The 19,629-nt window shown below is 37.1% G+C and overlaps 1 protein-coding gene across 7 annotated transcripts in view; it reads right to left on the reverse strand.

The window, feature by feature from the left end:
• Iml1 (GATOR complex protein Iml1) overlaps window positions 1–19,629 on the reverse strand; it is a 104,924-nt gene that overhangs the window by 77,844 nt on the left and 7,451 nt on the right. For 6 of the 7 annotated variants that reach the window (XM_071589686.1, XM_071589685.1, XM_071589687.1 and 3 more), the window contains 7 exons: window positions 17,813–18,009; window positions 17,449–17,516; window positions 17,113–17,331; window positions 13,243–13,472; window positions 12,548–12,793; window positions 8,898–9,107; window positions 2,087–2,152 (listed from right to left, as the gene is read on the reverse strand). In XM_071589686.1, the coding sequence (XP_071445787.1) occupies window positions 2,087–2,152; window positions 8,898–9,107; window positions 12,548–12,793; window positions 13,243–13,472; window positions 17,113–17,331; window positions 17,449–17,516; window positions 17,813–18,009 (1,236 nt within the window). The remainder of the gene's footprint in view (window positions 1–2,086; window positions 2,153–8,897; window positions 9,108–12,547; window positions 12,794–13,242; window positions 13,473–17,112; window positions 17,332–17,448; window positions 17,517–17,812; window positions 18,010–19,629) is intronic. The other variant, XM_071589688.1, reaches the window with a different exon arrangement.

Raw genomic sequence — 19,629 nt, forward strand, 5'->3', positions numbered from 1 at the left:
CATAAATAGGAGGATGACTTATGAAAAGATCAGTTTAGATTCAGAAAGGCAAGAGGCACATGTGATTCCATTGTAGTCATGAGGTTACAAATAGAGCGGCAAAAGAGGTATAGTTGAGATTTTATTACATACATACATGTACCTATGTATATACATATGCATTAATATATACATATACAATATTCGAGGTCTGATGGGAAACTATTCAGCCATACAATACTTTGAGGAAAATAGCCTACCTGGAACAACGAGGCCTCAGAAGGCCTTTGAAGAACTCCCGTTTGGATCATCACACACTTGTCCCAGCGTCTCTTCCACTTAACAAAACTATTGGCAAGGTCCTCATTTGGAATGGTCATCAGCTGCCTTGTCATATTCTCTTTTATCTCGTTAACCGATCGTTGGGTAGGCTTGGGTTTTGTTTCAGGGTCATAGCCGTAGACCCAAGACTCATCACCCATTATGACCTTTTTTTAGAAAACCTGGGTTATTGTTTGTGGCTTGGATCAAGTCCCCTGCGACTGCAGCACGAAATTCTTGATGCTGACGTGATAAAAGAGAATGCGACAAGGCAGCAGGTGACTATTCCAAAAAAGGACCTCGCTGATTTCTTTGAAAATTGGAAGAGACGCTGAGATAAGAGTGTGAGGAAAAGTGTGTGAAGTTACAAGGGGAGTACTTCGAAGGGGACTAGGGCCTCATTGTCCTAGGTAGGCCATTGTTCCCAAAATATTGCATGGTTGGATACTTTCCGGACACACCTCGTACAATTCTAAAATCTTCATTATAGTTTTCCTACACTACATCATATTTACAATAAAAATTCAGGGACCCGAAATGGCAGACACAAAATTTCATCCTGTTATGCAGGAAAGTTAAAAGATAGGAATGCAGCCATCTTGTACTCCTATGTGGACCTTGCCTTGCTAATAAAATAAGGCATATCACTTTCCTATTGATCCTCAAACCTACAAAGTGATGGATGACCATGTGAAGCCATATCACTTGTAAAATAAATGGCCCATTCCATCCAGCATATCTGCTCCTCTAGATGAGAGAGTAACAGGAGGAACAATTATAACATCAACAGTAATAAAGAATGCATATTACCAATTTTCTCTTTTTTGGTTGACATACTTGTTATGATTTTACACTGATCCCATCTCACCCAAGTACTTTGGTTTCACTCTAAAAATGAAAAAAAGGCTGAGCATATTTCATGACTGCTCTAAAATTTGATCACTGAAACAATATGATTAAGGGTGGATTGAAGGATATTTAGACATTAATGCGAGAAAAATGGAAAAATTGAAATAGAAAGGGAAACAATCAAAGAAGTACTATGTATGGTATAGAAAGAGAGGTTTGCGGGAGAAATCCAAAGAAGGTAGGGGAAGTGGATATACTGAGGCAACGGAATGTTGAAGACTGCGACAGATGAGAGAATGCTGGGTAGGCCAAGGATCCATTAAAATGCAATTTGAACAGACCTCCAAAAAAGAATAAAATTGCCCAATTTCTTTTGGTGATTCATTAAAAGGATTGCTGCGTACAGCCAAACCTTAACATTGTAGACTCAGGTACAGCTTAGAATTTTTATGACTTCATAGGCAACCATGTTAACATCTTATTCTTATAAATACATCATTTTATTATTTATTATGCATTTCATGGTTTGTTAACTGGTGAGCCAGTTTCAGCTATGATATTCAGTCTGAGGTCATTTGCAGGTCAAGCTAAACTTTTTTCATTCCCTTGTACAGCCACTTTCATAAGTAATACTTCATAAATCATGAGAGGTAAACAATTATTATGGAATTCATTCAGCAAGAGAGTAAAACCAAACAGTTCCCGGTAAGATGGGATCTCAACTTACTGATTTCTATTCATGGCCCAATACAAAATAACCACATGATAGATTTTAGAACGTGCGGACAATATCAACAACAAGCTACCATGAAGTAAAATTTAAACATATTTGTCACAATTATTCCCCTCTGTCAACAAATTAATCACATGTTAGATGAAGCATGCAAATTTAGTCCTTTAGTTAGTTGCAAAAAGAAGAAGAAAAGAAAAGGCTTACTGTTTCCAGGTGGTGGAGCTACAGCCATGGAGGATTTTGTTGATCCAGAAACAAGACTAGCAATATCTAGAATCAAACGCACAACCTTATGAAAAAACAACAGAAGAGTCAAAGAACCAGAAAAATAAGATATAATTCTGACACCTTGGAATGTGCAACCAAACAAGGGAGAGATTTAAGAGTGAGTTCACCCTAAGGGGACCCAATGCCAGCTACAGCCCGTCGAGCAGGGAACACTTTCCTATTGAAAATATGACAATTGAACTAATAACGAAAATACAGCAGGATACATGCAGTCATAAACATGATTAATAAATCAATACATTGACAAAGGGGTAGGCAAGGAAGAATTTGTGAAAAAAACCTGGGAGATGAAAGTAAAGAAACCCAACTGAGCTAAATATTTATACTACCAATTTCCACTGGTTTGTGTATTAAATTTCATTCACGTGACTGCACAGTGTTCTGTTGTGACGATTCCCACAGCAATGCCATTTTTCAGTGGCCAAGCTTAAGTTAACATAATGCCAATGGGGCTAAATTTACCATTATCGTTCTCATGACTGGACAGTAAAATTGTATAAAAAGTGGCACTCATTCATTAAACCTTGCAATATTTTTGCAATTGTAGGGAGGATGCAAGTAGCCAATTTTAGTTCAACCTGGTAACTACTGTGAACTACAGGTTTAAATGTCAGTTAAATTGAGGATCACCTCTCAAGAAACATAATGAATATGCCACGCCTCACCAAGGGTTGCACTTATGATTTATATCCAATGTAAGTTAGAACTAGTGAGGATTACATATTGCACCCACAGTAGATGCTGGATACTATGATTGGTTCAATGTGAAAATAGATATCAAATTGCTTCCATACATACTCCAGGGTCACATGCACCTATTTCTCACTGCCTGCCAAGTCTATTTTTTTTGGTAAATGTGCTTTTCATGGCGTAATCATTTTCTGTTGAATTTCATGATTTTAGCAACACCATGCCACATTCATGTCTCTAAAATGGATTCAAAACATCAACAAAATTCCCCTTTTTGGTTGATTTCATCAGAAGAAACAAGCAGGATCGCCTCGAAGGAACCCTCATCATTACTGGATTATCAATGCAAAGAGAGATTTGTAGCAGAATTTCTTTTGGGGTAGATAGCAACCTCTCCCAGTCCATGATGTTAACAGCTTTCCTCAATTAACAAATGCCACCTATGTGTCTGCTAACCTTTCTGTGTCCATTTCTCTACAATGAGCCTGATGACAAGATTAGATTCTCCTGCTCCTCTTTTACTGCTAAATCCAAATTGGTCCTCATCCAAATACTCTTTCACTTCCTCCTCCATTCTTCAGTACATTATTCTAATCATTAACTTTTGTACATGAATCATCTGACATTCTTCTCAAATTTTTGCATTGTTATACCTTTGTCTTCTTTGGTATGGAAACAGTTAAAGTCTTCCTTAAGCCCATCAGTATTTCTCCTCCAATGTACAAGGCACATATTCGGTGATACAGTTGTGTCAGAATCTCATGAATATTTTATTTGTTCCAAGGGTATATCTTCTACTCCCAGTGCCTTGTTTGCCTAAAAGTTCTTCACTGCAATGCCAAATTCAGACCAGAATGTAGAGTTGTCTTTTTCATCATCAAAATGGTGTATGTGGGTAGTCTTGAGAAGTTTCCGACCTGATTATTAGCTTATGCATGTCCAATTCTTCAGTCAGTATATCATAAACATGGTCTTTTGATATGCCCACAGCCTCTGCTATTTCTCTAACCTTAATTTGATGGTCATCCAGGACCACTAGGCGAACCTTCAGAGGTTGTCGTAGTTTTTGGCTGTCCCAAATACTCATCTTCTCTGAGGCAAGATCAATTGTCATCCAGTAAACCCTAATTAATCTGGATTTTAAAAGGTTGGGGATAATTTGGATTGGGTAAAATTTGGACTACAGAGACTTGACACCTGCAGCCCTAAGGAACAACTTCTCCCACTATTGCTTATCCTTGATTGTCAAAAACTTTTAATTACTCAATATGATACATTGGAAGCTCTGAGCATAAAAATAACGCATTTTAATTAGAAATAAATTATTTAAATAAAGCATATTCCTGATTTAAATTGAAATTTAAGCGAGCAATAATTCAAAAGGATCTTTGAACAAAACAATGGCCATACATATTCAATAATATTTTCTCCTTTTTTTTATCTATTACCATACATAAAGGTAACTAATCAATTAGGTTTTGATGCAACTAAATGAGAGCCTAACTTGAGAGAAATAGCACTGGTTTCCTTTTGTGATTTCAGTTGTAATAATGCAAAAAAATGGTCACCAATGTTCTCTGCCATGCTTAAATGTTATCACTCTCCACAAAAATTATTTACACATATGTGTAACTTTTCCCAACATTTTATTTTATAATACACTTTACACCATTTTATGCAGCAGCATTATTTGATGAGTGACACTTGAATTCCACTGTTTTCTTAGGAAGAAGACACCGGAGCGAATCTATACAAATGCACATGTAATAGCTGAGAAGAATGCATTTATCGGTCACAAACCAATGAAAGGCCATCTCATGCCACTATTTTGTGCCAATGCAAGTGGTGATATGAAAATTAACCCCTGAATGTTAACCATTGGAAATTATTTGCTACTTCAATTCCATTTTATTGGGACCAAAAAAAATGTTGCACCCTTTGCCAGGGGTCACTTGAAAGGGACGATTGAAAACCTTAATTGCGGAAGTCAATAATTGACTCAAAAATGCACTTCTTTTCTCACTAATGCTGCCCATTAAAAAAGCTGCATCACTTGACTTTCAGATGCTGTCAGTCTTCCAAAGGAAATGACCAATTTGAATGCAGTAAAATATATCTTAAATATAAATTAATCAATTTAGTATATTATTTATGGATTAACGCATTTAACACAGTAAGTATGTCATTTATCAAAATAATTGAATTTAGACTAAAACTTTTACTTAAATTTGTTTGAAAAACAAGCCAGTTTCAGTTTTGATGATGCAGAAAATCTTGTCCTGAAAATGGTCCAACTATGGTTTCTACTACTGGTTTCAATTGACTTGAGGTCAACACCTTCAGTTGAGACATGTTTTGAAGCTTGTAAGATTTTAACAACTTTAATGCCAGTTGGTAAAAATATAATAATAAACAGAATTTTTTTCTGAAAATATTTAAAAGCACCCTTGGCTTTATTATGGCCAGCGTTAAAAATTATTTAAATTTTATTTAAATTTTATTTAAATTATTTTATTTTTTATTTGAATTTTTCTTTTTATTTAAAATATTTTCGATACATAGCAATTAAAAAATAAAGGAGCATTCCATTTTATACATTTTACAGCATTAAAGTCAGCTGCCTAACTTGGAATATATAACCTCTGCCTTCTGAAAAGATGTCTTTTTAATATACAGTAAGGGTGTAAATAGTTTTTTAACTCCCAAACAATGCAATGCTTTTTTTCACTCAATGAGCAGATCCATTTGTAAAGGTAATCACTACATAATTATTGAATGACTTACTCAAAAACCAATGCAGTTACTTGCCAGGTCTAACAGAAAAAATGCTTTGTTGGTTCAATACTCAAAGGATATGCAGTAGGGGGAGGGGGGGGGGCAGTGAGAAAGATTCAAGGGCTTGGTGGCACTGAAATGACTTTGGGCTTCATTACGTCCTCGACATTTAGGGTATGAGAACAGGGGTTCTCAGAGTAATGAGGTAATCTGACAACTCAATGTACGCAAGCTCTATGACTCTTGAGAAAAACAAGTATTTTTCGCTATCTACTTTCAGACACAATGGTTTGAGCAAGAATCTTGAGAAGACAATGTTCCTCAGATCCTTCCAGATGCACTAATGCTCATGAAAATTAATTCAATAAGTCTGGAAATTTGATGATTAAATGGAAACTATCTTTTGAGTCTTAAGTCAAAAGATACTCAATTATTTAACTCATTTCAATCACAAGACAACTAAAAATAACTCTTTAATTTAAGATTGTCCAATTTTGATGAAATATTGTTTTCAAAATTGCTAACTGGCTAACATTGGTCACCCACATTTGCCCCCATCGAGCTCACCGAGCTGGTTTCAATGGCAACGGAGTCCTGGAAATTTCTCACAATCCATGCTTACTGGTCACATTCTTATGTGAGAAGCAAAGCGCAATAACTAGGGAAAAATTAAATTAAATGCAATGCTGTGAATGGCCATCAAAAGACATTGCATTACTTTCAGCCACACCATCAACATCTCAAAAATAGTAATTAAGGCCTGTCATGCTCAAAGCAAATATCTTCTCCCAAAGAGGCGTGTATTGACACACTACGTACGAAGAAACAAATGCAAACAACCTTCACTATCAAAAAAGTGTATTTTGACTGCACTGACACAGCAGGCAGGCAGTTGTTTTATAGCATGACACTTGGCTAACTGTGTGAAACCTTGCCATTCAAATGGCCAGAATTCCCCTTCAAAGTGCATACATGTGACTCACAATTCTTTCCCTATTTGTGCGATACATAATCACTGAAAGAAGCTAGTAAACAAAACATCGCTAGGCTACTCATTTGTATCGAATGAACATGAAGAAAATGTATGTCATTTTCCCTTCAATTTTACTTCCTTGTTAACAGTGTATTTTCCATCAAAATAATATTAATTCAATCTGAGGCCAAAAGTAACTGAAATTCCAAGTTTTACTGCTCAATTCTAGGTGTTCCCCAGGATTTTTTGAGCTCTTTTCATTCTTTGTTTTTCCTCAGTTTCCAGAGTTTCAAGGCCTCCTTGTACTTACTTTAATCACAGCATGGTATTGTTTTTTTTCAATTATAAATGTGGAAACATGGTGCTATTTATTCCATTACTAACCATTTAAGTAGAATGAAGGAAGGAATTTTGCACAGTGACCCAGAAAGAACTTTGTCAAATGTAGAACAGGAACATGGGACAAATTCCCTCTTAACTGACTTCAGAAAAAATATTATTTATTTATGGCACTTCTGAAACCCGACATCTCACACCCAAAAATAAGTTTTGTTTCTTCCAAATTCTTTTGATGTCATTGAACAAGGAAGGTTCAAAGATAATGCTGGTTACGTGAATCAGGCACTAACGCAAATGTGAGGCTATCTAAAATAGACTTGTCTGGATATAAGACCACATGATCATGTAATGTAAGAGGTATTTACCGGCCATTTTTCTATTGTGTCATCTATCATTACTGACCTATTTATAAGGAGAGAAATGCCCATTCTGAAATAGGTAAGACGTGTAGTTATATAGAAGGAAAACATTAATATAAAGTAGCCCTTTCTTACTTGTTTAAATGACTCCACTCTCTGGTAATCCTCCCTCAACTATTGTGGCCCCTTACTCACTCACATGAAAGTTCAAAGTAATTGTGAAAATGAACTCTAAAAAAAAGTTTACCTAATCAGCTACCAAATGAAAAATACCTTAAGTGAGCTGAATGGAAAAATTAATTTTATTACTTGGGTTATTCCAGAATAGACACAAACCATTGACTATATTCCAAATCCATACACTACTACTATGCTAACATTCCATATACTATCTACAATAGGTACTTGTCATCCATCCCATTCTCATTATTTAGCTGATGAACTAAGAATCAGTCAATTTCTTCTAGAGATAAGCATGGTGATGCAGATGGAATTTGAAAAAAATTAGAAATGCACTACACCATTATAACATATCCAAATGATACTCCACTTTAATAAAACGTCGCTGGAACACGAAGCAAAAAGCTAAAAGATAAAATATTACATCAAACTGTTATCATTTTATTATCCCACAACACTGCGTTTAGCAGTGCTATTTCCCACAACCCTTAATAAGCAAAGCACAGTCGGACTCTGTCTTGATTATGCACCGGTCCAGGTTAGCTGGGTCTGGATTAGCAAGGGTTTACTGAGGTACGAATTTATTAATTTGAGCCAATTTGAGTCATCAGTGAAAAATTATGATTACTTATCTAACCACAAACTCTGACAGACCAATCAACACCTCAATAATTATGAACAACCCCCAGATTTGGTGCAGAGCTAAAAATGTCACATTGCTAGGGATGCTGAAACCCACCCAAAAATTCAAAACCCCAAAGAAAGTGGTCTGGGTCCATTTCCAGAGATGATTTCCTTTCTACATCAAAGAAAATGAACTAGAATCTTCGGAGTATATCATTTTTTTCACATTCCAAAATATCAAAGAACTTGAGTTTTAAATGCAGTACCCACACAAAAATGAATGTTCAATAGTGAAAATCTTCATTCTTATCACAGGATATTATATTCAATTGGTAATATATTAAATTTAATTTTGTTGAGAGTTGACCTTAATTAGCATGGACACTACCAAATTGCTGTTTCCAATAAATTCATCAACTCACTGAAATGGTTTATGCAGATTTTGAAAATTAAATTGCAACTATTAATGTTCCTAAAAACAGTATCAAATAATTTTATAATGATTCTGCAAAACAGATTTGCATTTATGAACATGCAAAAAGACATGTATCGTCAACATAGGTAATATCTGTCCATTCCAAGATATTGATTGCCTCAATTGGAAACCTTTCCACAATTCTTAATTATGATTTCTTCCAATTACAATTTTGACCTCTGAATCACTTTCAATATACAAGCAGCGTTACACTGGATAATTATTTTTTAAAAGTAGAGTTTCCACTGTAGGAGTTAAGATTGATAGCCTCATGCAGTGAAGGTTAAATGTTGTTTGGTTGCTTCCACTTACGCTCAATGAAGTTGGCAAAAGAGTTGTTCCGCGCCGGAGGAGAAGTTTTGGTGGTGGACACAGGCAGTGGCGTTGGTGGTCCACCCTCGGCAAAGAAGTGACCCTCCTCACCACCACCACTTTCCCATGGCTCGGGGGACTCTGGGTCAGGTCCATGGCCGGCTGGGACGGCTTGGTAGTGGTGTTGCTGGATGAGCACTCCTGTTGGACCTAAAACAAAACATCCACTAATTGCCACTGACAGAGATGTGTAACAAAATCTTCTAATCTTTTTATAAGTGCATCAAGATAACCATAATTTACAAATGAAAATGTAATCACACTATATTGCCACCTCTATGGCAAATTATGATGCATTTCCAAGAAACTGCAGGAGATGTCATGACAGTAATTTTTAAAAGCGCCATCCACTGTAGGTGCATTACAGTGCAACAATTTCAGATTGTTGAAACCCGCCGGTCAAGGCGAATGATTTTTTACACTCCGAAATTGTTTCAAAGATCCTTTTTTTATGGATAATTAGGGAAACACAAGGAGAGGCCAAATAAGTAAAACAATATTTACAAAAACATTACAGAATAAGGGCGAATTCTGCTCTGTGTTTATTCTGCTTTTTCTGTATTTATAAAAAAATTCAATTGGTAGATTCTGAAAGGGTCACCCTTGCAAGAGAAGACTTGAGATGTATATATTCAGTGCATTCCATGATCTGGCAGATCACATGGGGTAGCTCCATCTTTGAAGACCAAAGAACTGCAAGTAGGTAGCTATCATCAAACAGAGGCAAATTAGGAAATTGTAGAAAATTAAATGGATTATTGATTAAGCATCATTAGGTTAAGAGGTACCTCAATCTTTCAAGGGTCACAGATCCAAAACTAACCGGATTATATAGCATTTCATGAAAGCACTACAACTGCAGAGGCTTAGAATAACTTCTTCAAAACACCACTATGGGAACTTAGTATTATTGCTCGTTTTCCAGAGTTGGATTCCCTCCATATAGAAACACACAAGAATGTGCAAGTATTGCAGATAATGATTTCAGTAGGGATGGAAAAGTCATCTTGAAGAATAAATGTTTTAGCCATTCACATGATATGCAACACAGTGGGACTGAAAATTATATTCCTGGAGGTAGAACCCTTCTCTAAAAAGTGATAACTCAAGGAGCCCTCATATTTATTTGTAAGGATGGTTATCCTGCAAAATGTACAGTGCAAAATTAGAATTTCATCATACCCTGCAATTAAGATTCAATGCAAATGCATTCAGTGCAAGGTAAATTTTAAATCAACTTCAATATTTTCTCTCAGCACTCCAATGGCATACCAGTATGCAGTATGTTTTCCAAAAGTGAACAGTAAAAAAGTCTCACTTTAATTATCAACTTCTCCAAGAAAAATTTAAGGTTGTCAAAATAGAAACCAGAAATACTAACGAAATTTTCTTGATTCTGAAATTTCTGAAATTGAACTCGACGAAAATCATACTTTTGACTATATATTACCATGAAATGGCTGGTTGTAAAGGGTGCTTCATTATAGTATGTGCAAAGTGAATATAAATTTATGTTCAAGAGCTAGTTAAACAGTAAGTTAAGTGAATGAAGTCGACATTCATAGAAGAAAGCTCAAAATCAACTGGAAAACTTCAATGCAGCTTTGAAAAGTTATGAATTATTTCCACCATCATAAAATATCGCCACCCGAGACTTCAATCACTCCTGCTTGCAATTCCATATACTGGTTGAAGCACTGAGTTGTGAGCCAGGTTTTCATGCACGGAAACGAGTGGTAGTTGTTCGCAGAAATTTGCCAACTGATGATCGAACACTTGCCATCGAAAACTGTCCAACAACTCAGGTGTGCGATTGGCCATGTGCAAGGGGGCATTGTCACGAAAAAGGCAAATTCAACATTTCCAGAGACTTGTTTTGAATCGCTGTTCTTAACTTTTTTAACATTTCTCCATATCTCCCTGGAGTCATTGTTGAATCATTTTCAAGATAATTCACAAGGAGCACACCCTCCCTGTCCAAAATAACAGTTACCATGATCTTTCTGGCTGACAGCACGCACATACATTTCTCCTTGGCTTTCCAGGAAAACCAGTACATCCCCACTCCATAGGCTTTCTTTGTTCACAGCATTTAACCCAATAATTAAAATTCATGCATTTTCTCAAGTCTTATACCCCCTATTATGACACAAACAAGAAGCGAGTCCCTATCTTGGTGGTAGGCCTCAGGAAATGTTCATGATGCTGCCAGGCACTCTTTTTGTTTGGTCTTCTGACAAGAATTTTGGTGCTCCAAAACTGTGAAGCGATGGTTTACATGAATCTTTCCATTGATTCCCATCACCAGTTCATCACAGTGCACATTTTAAAAATATGCAGCGAACAAACAGGGCACAACACAAAGCAAACACCACCACAGGTGGAGGTTTACAGAGTTAGGACACACTCTGAGACCAAAATGGCAGCAACAGCCCCACCCGCCCTTTGCTCTGTCCTCTAAAATGTAAGCTACTTCCTGAATATCCCTTCTAATTCTTCCTTTGCATAAAAACAGTTCAATCCTGGAACACTGAGCCTTGTAAATATTTTCTCTTTCAAAATTTATTTGCTAAGAAAATTCCATAGTGCTTAGCTAAATTCCTTTTGAATATAAATAGCAATTAGCTATAAACTAACGAATGGTATTTTTTACAGCAAAGACAAGAAAAGAATGGCAAAAATCAATTAATTTTTATTTATTTTATTTATTTATTATTTATTCAGTATAAGTCCGAAAACAGCACATTTAGGCCTTTACATCGAACTATTAACAACGATAACAATGTCACATTTACAAACACCCAAGCCCTAGATGGAGGGAAACTCACCCAGACGGGAATCGAACCCGCGACCCTTGGAATGGCAAACGAGGACGTTACCCCGCCGCCACCAGGGCCGGCAAATGGTATTGCTCCAGTTATTAAATTTGTAAAAGAGGGCAGCATGAAATTTAGAGTCATTCGAAGATGAGAAAACTATGGAAAATGACAAGTGATTACTTTATAACAAGTTTCCTAAGAACATTTGTGCACCCTAAGTAGTTAGGAATGTGTGAGTTCCACATTCCTAGTCTCTGGAAATTAATAGCAAAGCAAACTCTAGTGGTATCAAAGAGATGAGGATTTGAATCATAGCAAATGCTACACAAATAAAAGTGAAACACAACTATGCCCACACCAAGGAGTGTGATACACAACAATTTTCATAAGTCCCAAATACATACACACTCAGGGTTTTTTGGGGATTACTCCTGAGCGGTGACCCATCAATCACATAAAAAAGTAAAAACATAGAAGGTAGGGAAAATAAAGTGCCCGTCAATAATTTAACTAGTAGTTTTGCCTGCCAAGCAGGTGACTTCCGAACATGGTCAGAGGACAGCACTGACAAAAGAATCGCCGAGAAAGAGTAAATAGAGGAAACAGATTCCTGACTAGGAGATGGTAATGATGAGCAATGAGCAGTAATCTTGGGTTATCACAATGACCAGAACAAAGTTATGGTCAGAAAACATCAGTTTCTCATATCAACATATATTAAAACGATGAGGAGCTTGTTCAAAATCAAAGATGCAGAATGAGGAGGCTAACCTTTTGGGAAGATGTGTGTCCACCTCCTGCGGTTCGAGGTGAGTTTGATGGTGACGTGGGAGGGATCAAAGGGATTGATGAGGGCACGCCCTGGTCGCATGAGGGGCGGCAGGTTCCCCACGCTTGTCCTCTCCGAGTGGATTACTGCAGAGGCACGAGTCCCCTCTGCCATCCGCTGACCAGATGCTGACAATGTTGGTGGGGAGTTATCCTCATCTCCATGCGAATAACCACGCTTTATGCGACCTGAAAGAAATTTAAGCAAGACGATTTACCCTAGGAAAACCTTTCAGAATGAGTGTTTTGATGACACATATGAACAAAATAAGGTGCTAAGAATATAAATATTAGAGGAAAATATCAAAAAATTAATTAGTAGCCTACTAAAACCTAAACCTTTATCAGAAAACATGCATATTTTAACAATTATTTGCCTGTACTTTTTTATTGCTCTTTGCTAACATGGGCATGGTCACTAAATAGTTTTTCACTCATGTTTCCAATGCAATATAATTTACAATATTATATTTAAATAAACTTTACTGAAAACCCCATCAAGAACTTTAAACTGTCATAAATGTCTCTAAGAATCCCTTCCTTCCTAAGTTTCCCCTTCCAACTGCGGATGCACCTGGACCAACAGATGACCAGGTGACTTTGCAGTGCCCAACCAGCTTTGACCCCCAACAGCTCACCATTTGGTGGTGAGGTAGGTGAGACATTTCCCAAAGCCCTGCGAGCCATGTCACCCGGGGAACTTGGAGAGGAACGCAGAGCATTTGAATTTGGCGAGTCAATTAGTTCCAACTGGCGGAGGTCTGGATCTGAGAGCTTCCTCCTGATTGTCTTCTGCCCCGAGGAGAGAAGGGTATCTGACCCACCATGGCTTCGACGACTTGACAGCCGCTGTGGACTCTGGGAGAATCTTTGAAAGCAAAGAGGAGATTAGGAAAATCAATAACTATCACCATCTATAATACATACCTCATATCGAAAATTCCCACTTGCCCTAATCTCACCCCTCTTAACTTTCATGACACAAGGCTCCTAGAGGAGGGAACCTCCCCTTCTTCCCATTCAAATGTGCCCAAGTATATTCTGTATTCCGAAGAATGGATCTCTATATCTTATTTACATAGAGAAGCATTCTAACCCTTATCATTTCCACCATTTGTCAACTTAACTTACGCTATGTGTGCAAGAAATACCAAGGGCAATTAATTATTTTAGCACAAACGTATAGATTTTTTTCCTCATTTGTTTCCACTGCAATTGCTCAAATGGCATTGCATTATGTAATAGTAATATTTAAGGGAGGTGGCCGACAACTAAGGTCATTTGTGCCATTAGGGATGGATGGGGAAGGAAGGGTGGAGAGAAACCTGGCACTGACATTAGCCTACTCTTAACGAATGGCACCAAGGGATCTACAGCTTAACGTCCCATCCGACGAACAGTGCACTCACTCAAAGTGCCCTCCACAAAGCACCTCAAATGGGGATTGAGATACCAATGAAAAATATTCGACGACGCCAGGATTCGAACATGGGCCCTCTAGGTGGGAAACCAGTATGATAGTTACTGCACCATCTCGATCCCCTTGTATTATGTTTTCATACAAAAATATGTCCGCTAAAATCTTGTACACTGTTTTGTAACAGGCAATCACTACAAAATTTCTGAGTGCAAAAGGACCCTTCCATAACTTAACTGGCTAAAGCACTTGGCCAGACACCAAGGGATCTGGTTTCGAATGCCGATCAAGGAAAATGGTTTTCATGATCTGAAATTGCCTCATTGTGAGGAAATCACTTGTTCATTGCGGCACCTATAATGCCAAAAAAAATTCTGAATAACACAATAATGATAAAAACTAAGTCTTCATTTATTTTTGCTTAGCATTGAAATGGTTTTTTCCATAGCACCCAGCCAGACAAGTTGAAGTATATGAGCCATATATGAGGCAGCCCTTGCATGGTATGTTACTGGCAGCTGCAAAAGGCATCCGATCCCAGTCGGGTGGTCATTTCCGCAATGGTGTCACATAGAAAACACTCGTAAGGAGGCATCAGGCCACCACCTCAATTATTTATCCCAAGAAAATATGATGGAGAGAATAATGAAAATGAGCACATGCAACTACAGGACTTAGCCCACAGGACCACAATGGACCACAACAGGAGAGATAAAACTTCTGAAGCTGTATTCACACAAAATCCTTTTTCACTAAGATATCAATCAGTTAGACAATATTATGATTAGGCACAGATTTAGGAACAGCAAGGATTATTCATACTGTTACCCGGGATTGGATGCCATTTAAGATCATAATTTATCACAAATAAATGTCAAATTCAAGGGGATAAAACATGGAAGATAGATGAGAAAATGGAATCCAGAATGCATTCATGGAGATGAGAAGAAAGGAGTACCACGAGGCAGTGGAAAACATTTATCATCAAGGGCAGGGAGATGGTAATAGTAGAAAAAATGTGGGAATATTTTTAAAATAGGATTAAAAGGTGAAAACGAAACTATAAAACAAGTAAATAGAAAAAGGACAAAAAAAACATGTATTAGACATTAAATGATTATAAAGGTAGTTAAGAAAAGGATATTGAAGAATACAAACACAAAGTTAGGTAGCAACAAGCATAAAGAGTTGAATGAAAAAGTGAGGTAGAAAAATAATAGGGAGAAAGAAGCATTTAGAAGATGGTGCACATACATTGAAAGTTTATGAAGGAGGGGTAAAATTTATGCACTGAACACAATAGTGAAAGAATTATCAGGAAGAAAGAATGGGAAATCAGTGCATTCTATGAAATATACATCAAGAATTTATCAACTGAACCAGAAATGTTTCAACAGAAATGGAAAGAACTTATCTATTTGGAAAAGACGTTAGGCCCGTTAATTTACACTAAATGGAAATATAAAGTTCATGGGGGCACTTAGGTCCAGGTATACTTGATGAAGAGAGAGAAAGTTCATTAAGGGAACTGAATTCAAATAAGGCTGGGAGGATAGATAAACCCCCACTGAACTACCTCAGTGTCTCAAAATAGGGTAGGAAAAATTTAAGAGTAATGCATAGAATTTACAGGGGAAGTATTCACCACAAAGATTTTGTGAGATCAGTATTTGTTCCTATCCCAAAAAAGGGAAAGGCATTCATATGTTAGGATATGGAACAACTACCCTGAATTCTCACACAGCTAATGTGTTGCATAGGATCATCAACAAGATGATGGAGAAGAGGGCAAATGATTACTTAGAGGAAGATTACTTCCATTTCAGGAAGGCCCGAGGCAACCATAATGTCATAGCAGTGATGAGGTGATAGAGAGAAACATTATTCAGAAACAGAATGTATTTGTTTGTTTTGTAGATTTTGAGCAGGCATTCGAGAGAATAAATTGGATAGAATTAATGAAAGCATTACAGAAAATAAGAGTAAGAGACTGGAGGGATGGGTGACTTATCCAAAACCTGTGCATGCCTCAGACTGTTCAGGTTCATGTGGCTGATAGAGAGTTGGAATGGGCTGTGTTAAACACAGGAGTCTGAGGACAGTGCCCATTATCACCAGAGCTGTATCTGTTGAAGAAATGGTTGAAGACGCAGGGCAAGAACTGGAGATAATTTTATAATAAAGGAGTCAGAGTGGATTTCATAAAATCAGATTTTGTTTAGCATTCAGACAAGGGAATGCAGTCATTGTTGAGTCTACTAGAATATCAGTGCAATAGGTACAGCATTAGAATTAACGTAATCAAAACAAAGGTTAAAATGTACCTAGGAAAGAGGATGGCTAAGTTAAAGATTAAAATAGCAGGGCAAAAACTAGAGCAAGTGGATCAGTTAGTCATCTTTGGAGAGTTATAGACAAAGATGATCAAAGTTGTACAGACATAAGAAGAAGAATTACACTGAGCAAAAATGTTTTCACTTGGAGTAGGAAATTATCCACAGGGACATTGAGTAAGGATGTTATGAAAAGGTCGTTAAAACTTTGATTTGGGGCGTAGTTATGTACGGTGCGGAAATATGGTCCTTGAAGCAGGATAATAGGTGTAGATTGGAGGCTTTTGAAACATGGGTGGAGAGAAGGATGGAGACAGAGAAGTGGGCAGAAAGGAAAAAAACGAGTATGTGCTAGTCATGGTGGAAGGAAATGAGATTGTTGACACCAAAGGAGAGAGGAAAGATGAATACAGAGCATAGGCAACGGATGTAGAAGACTGCGATAGAGGGGAACATCATTGCAGGCAAATGAGGAAGGGGCAGGGCAAGGATAGGCATGATGAATGAAATGAAGAGAGGAAGGAAGGATGAGGAATTGAAAGAGTCTGTAGCAGTGTAGGGGTGAGCTTGTGTTTTATTAGGAGAGCCAAAGATAATTATTGTTGTTCAGTCATTGTCCATTGAAAATCAAACTTAAACAGTAGAATACTGATGATTATAATAATGTGATGAGTATTTTTTAATCATGTTCTGAGGACCGCTACACTTCTTGACCACTTTGGAATGAATAATTATATACTATTATTTAGAGGCAATACCTGGAACTGGGAGCAGTAGGAATCTGAAACACCTGGGCATCATATGCATCAAAATCACAGATATTGCTGTAGAGGCCATCTCCATCAGTGTCACCGCCACTCAACTTGTTTTTATTAGCCACATCATCATTCACTTTTGCCATTTTTGGACTCTTGGGTGGGAGTTTTATCCTTGGAATGAAATTTGAGTATCCAACTTTTTTGTTGCTTGAGTAAAAACTGTAAGAATGAAGGCAAATTATCAGGAGTAATTCAATCAATATTTTAATTTAGTTAAAGCAATTTCAAATTTCACCAAAATATCAAAAGATCCAAACAAAGATTAAAGATTCAAACCTTAAGTTGATCCAATGTGGCATACTGTAGTCATCCACAGCACACATGAAGCTGTCCTTATTATGGAACTGCAACAAAAAATATTTAATAAGGAGAAAAATAAATGTATTCATTCATAAGTTAAGAGGTAGAAATTTGAGCTATATTTATATTTTTATGTTATACAACCTCATATTGGTTGATACATTTAGAATGTATAAATTTTATCCAACATTAACTGGCTCCCTAGATATTCTGGTTCACCTCCATCCCATAGCAGCCAGATGATAACTGTTTCACTTTCCAATTATGTGAGGCATCCACACCCATGTCAATTATAATGAAGTAGAACGCATGTTCTGATTACCACCAAAGGAACGCTCACCTTGAATAATGGCACAGCATGGAGGGGCTGCTCTCCAACACAAACCAAATCACTGCCAACACCGTTGTCAATTATGCGCTGCTTGGTGACATTTGTGAGCTCCCTGTCAACTTCAAACACGCCCACTCCAGGCGTGATGACCACAGACAACTGCCCTGTCCGGTCAAAACTTCTGTCCAAATAGTGTTTCTCAAAAACTGAAAGTACACAGGAAGGAGATTTGATGGGTTAAAAACAGAGTCTACTTATTCAATTTTCTATTGAATAGTTCGTTAATCAAATTATTTGTTTTCACTTGAGTTCAGCATTTCAAAGATATTTAATAATTTTCATTGAATTAAGAAAATGTAGGATAGACATTTTGCAATCCAACTAATGACTTAAATAACCCATAAGTCAACTAACAATACTCCATTCATGCCACAGGACAAAGGGACACAAGGACAAATCAACAGATTCATTATGCAATTTGCTCGCCAACTGATAAGCTTCTGCAGTTCGAAGAATCATCAGAGGAGGTACATTCACTTCCCTATTCTCATAAACAACTACTTCAATAGAACAGACCCTGGACAGGATCAGGCTCTAGGGGTCATCGGAACACACAAGCCCTTAATCACGTCAAGGTTGTAGTCCAAGGGAGGGGGATATTTCTCCATAGAAAGGTATTGTGTACCACTTTTCAAATGTATCCTTCACTTCGGTGTAATGGTAAAGGAGTGAAACTGCTTTTTTCTTCATCTTTTTTCCCAGCATTGAATCTATTTTCACTTTTGGTTGCAGTTGATTTTATGATACGGGGTGCAGCAACAAAACTTCCTTTTTTGAAAGCATTTTGCATTTGAAAAACAGAAGTTATGTTGCTACACCCTGTATTTAGTTCGCAGTGGTAATTGTCTCTAGAGAATGGCATACTGAGAAGCCGGTTCAGCATAAAATGAAAAGCAGACATTTTCTGTGAAAAGTGATGGTGAGAGTTGAAGGGTATGATGCGATCTGTGGTGGTATCTTTGTGGAATATTGAAAATTCAAAACCTTTTTTAACCTTTGATATCGTAATATGTAAAAAGTTGAGTTTTCTTATTTTTCACAGAGGTGAATTGGACTTTGGTGGATTGAGAGTTTGATGCCTTAAGAAAATTGTCTGTCTACCCGTGCCTGTCCACGTATCGGAACCGGCAATGAATGTTTTGGGTGTTGACTGCGGTGTTGCTCAATAATTTAACTTCAAAATTTGGTGGAAAGAGACAGTGTTTTTTTTACTTCAATGATAATGGATTTCCACAATGTTAAACTAAAAGAACTACAATGCAAACTTTCTCAAAAAATTATGTCTGCACTAACTCAGTTATTTCAAACAAAACAATGGTGATTCTCACTTATTAGTACTGTCCCACTCAATTTCTCTGAACAATGATTGTTTCAATGTAGAAACATTAACCGGAATGACAAGAAAGGAGTATTGGCAGATTGTTGAAAATATCATGAGCGAGGAAAGGGATCTGGGTATAATAGAAGAAACATGGGAACATACCAAAAAAGGGATATTGAAAGTTGCAAACAATATTATAGTAAAAGTAAATAGGAAAAAGACATAAAATAACAGATTACAGAGGAGATGATTAGAAGGATAGGCAAGAGGAGGAAATTGTACAATTCAAACACAAAGTTCCATAGAAGGAAGGAAAAAGAGTTTGATGAAAAACTGAGGTAAGAAACTAAGAGCAACTAAGCATGGTAGAAGATGCAGTGCAAAGATATGGAATATTTACAAACGAAGGGTGGCATCGGAGCACAACACAGGAAGGTGAAAACAC

The sequence above is a fragment of the Hetaerina americana genome, unplaced genomic scaffold (assembly GCF_022747635.1).
Source record: "Hetaerina americana unplaced genomic scaffold, ioHetAmer1.1.p SCAF_4, whole genome shotgun sequence".
In the NCBI taxonomy this organism is placed as follows: Eukaryota; Metazoa; Arthropoda; class Insecta; order Odonata; family Calopterygidae; genus Hetaerina; species Hetaerina americana.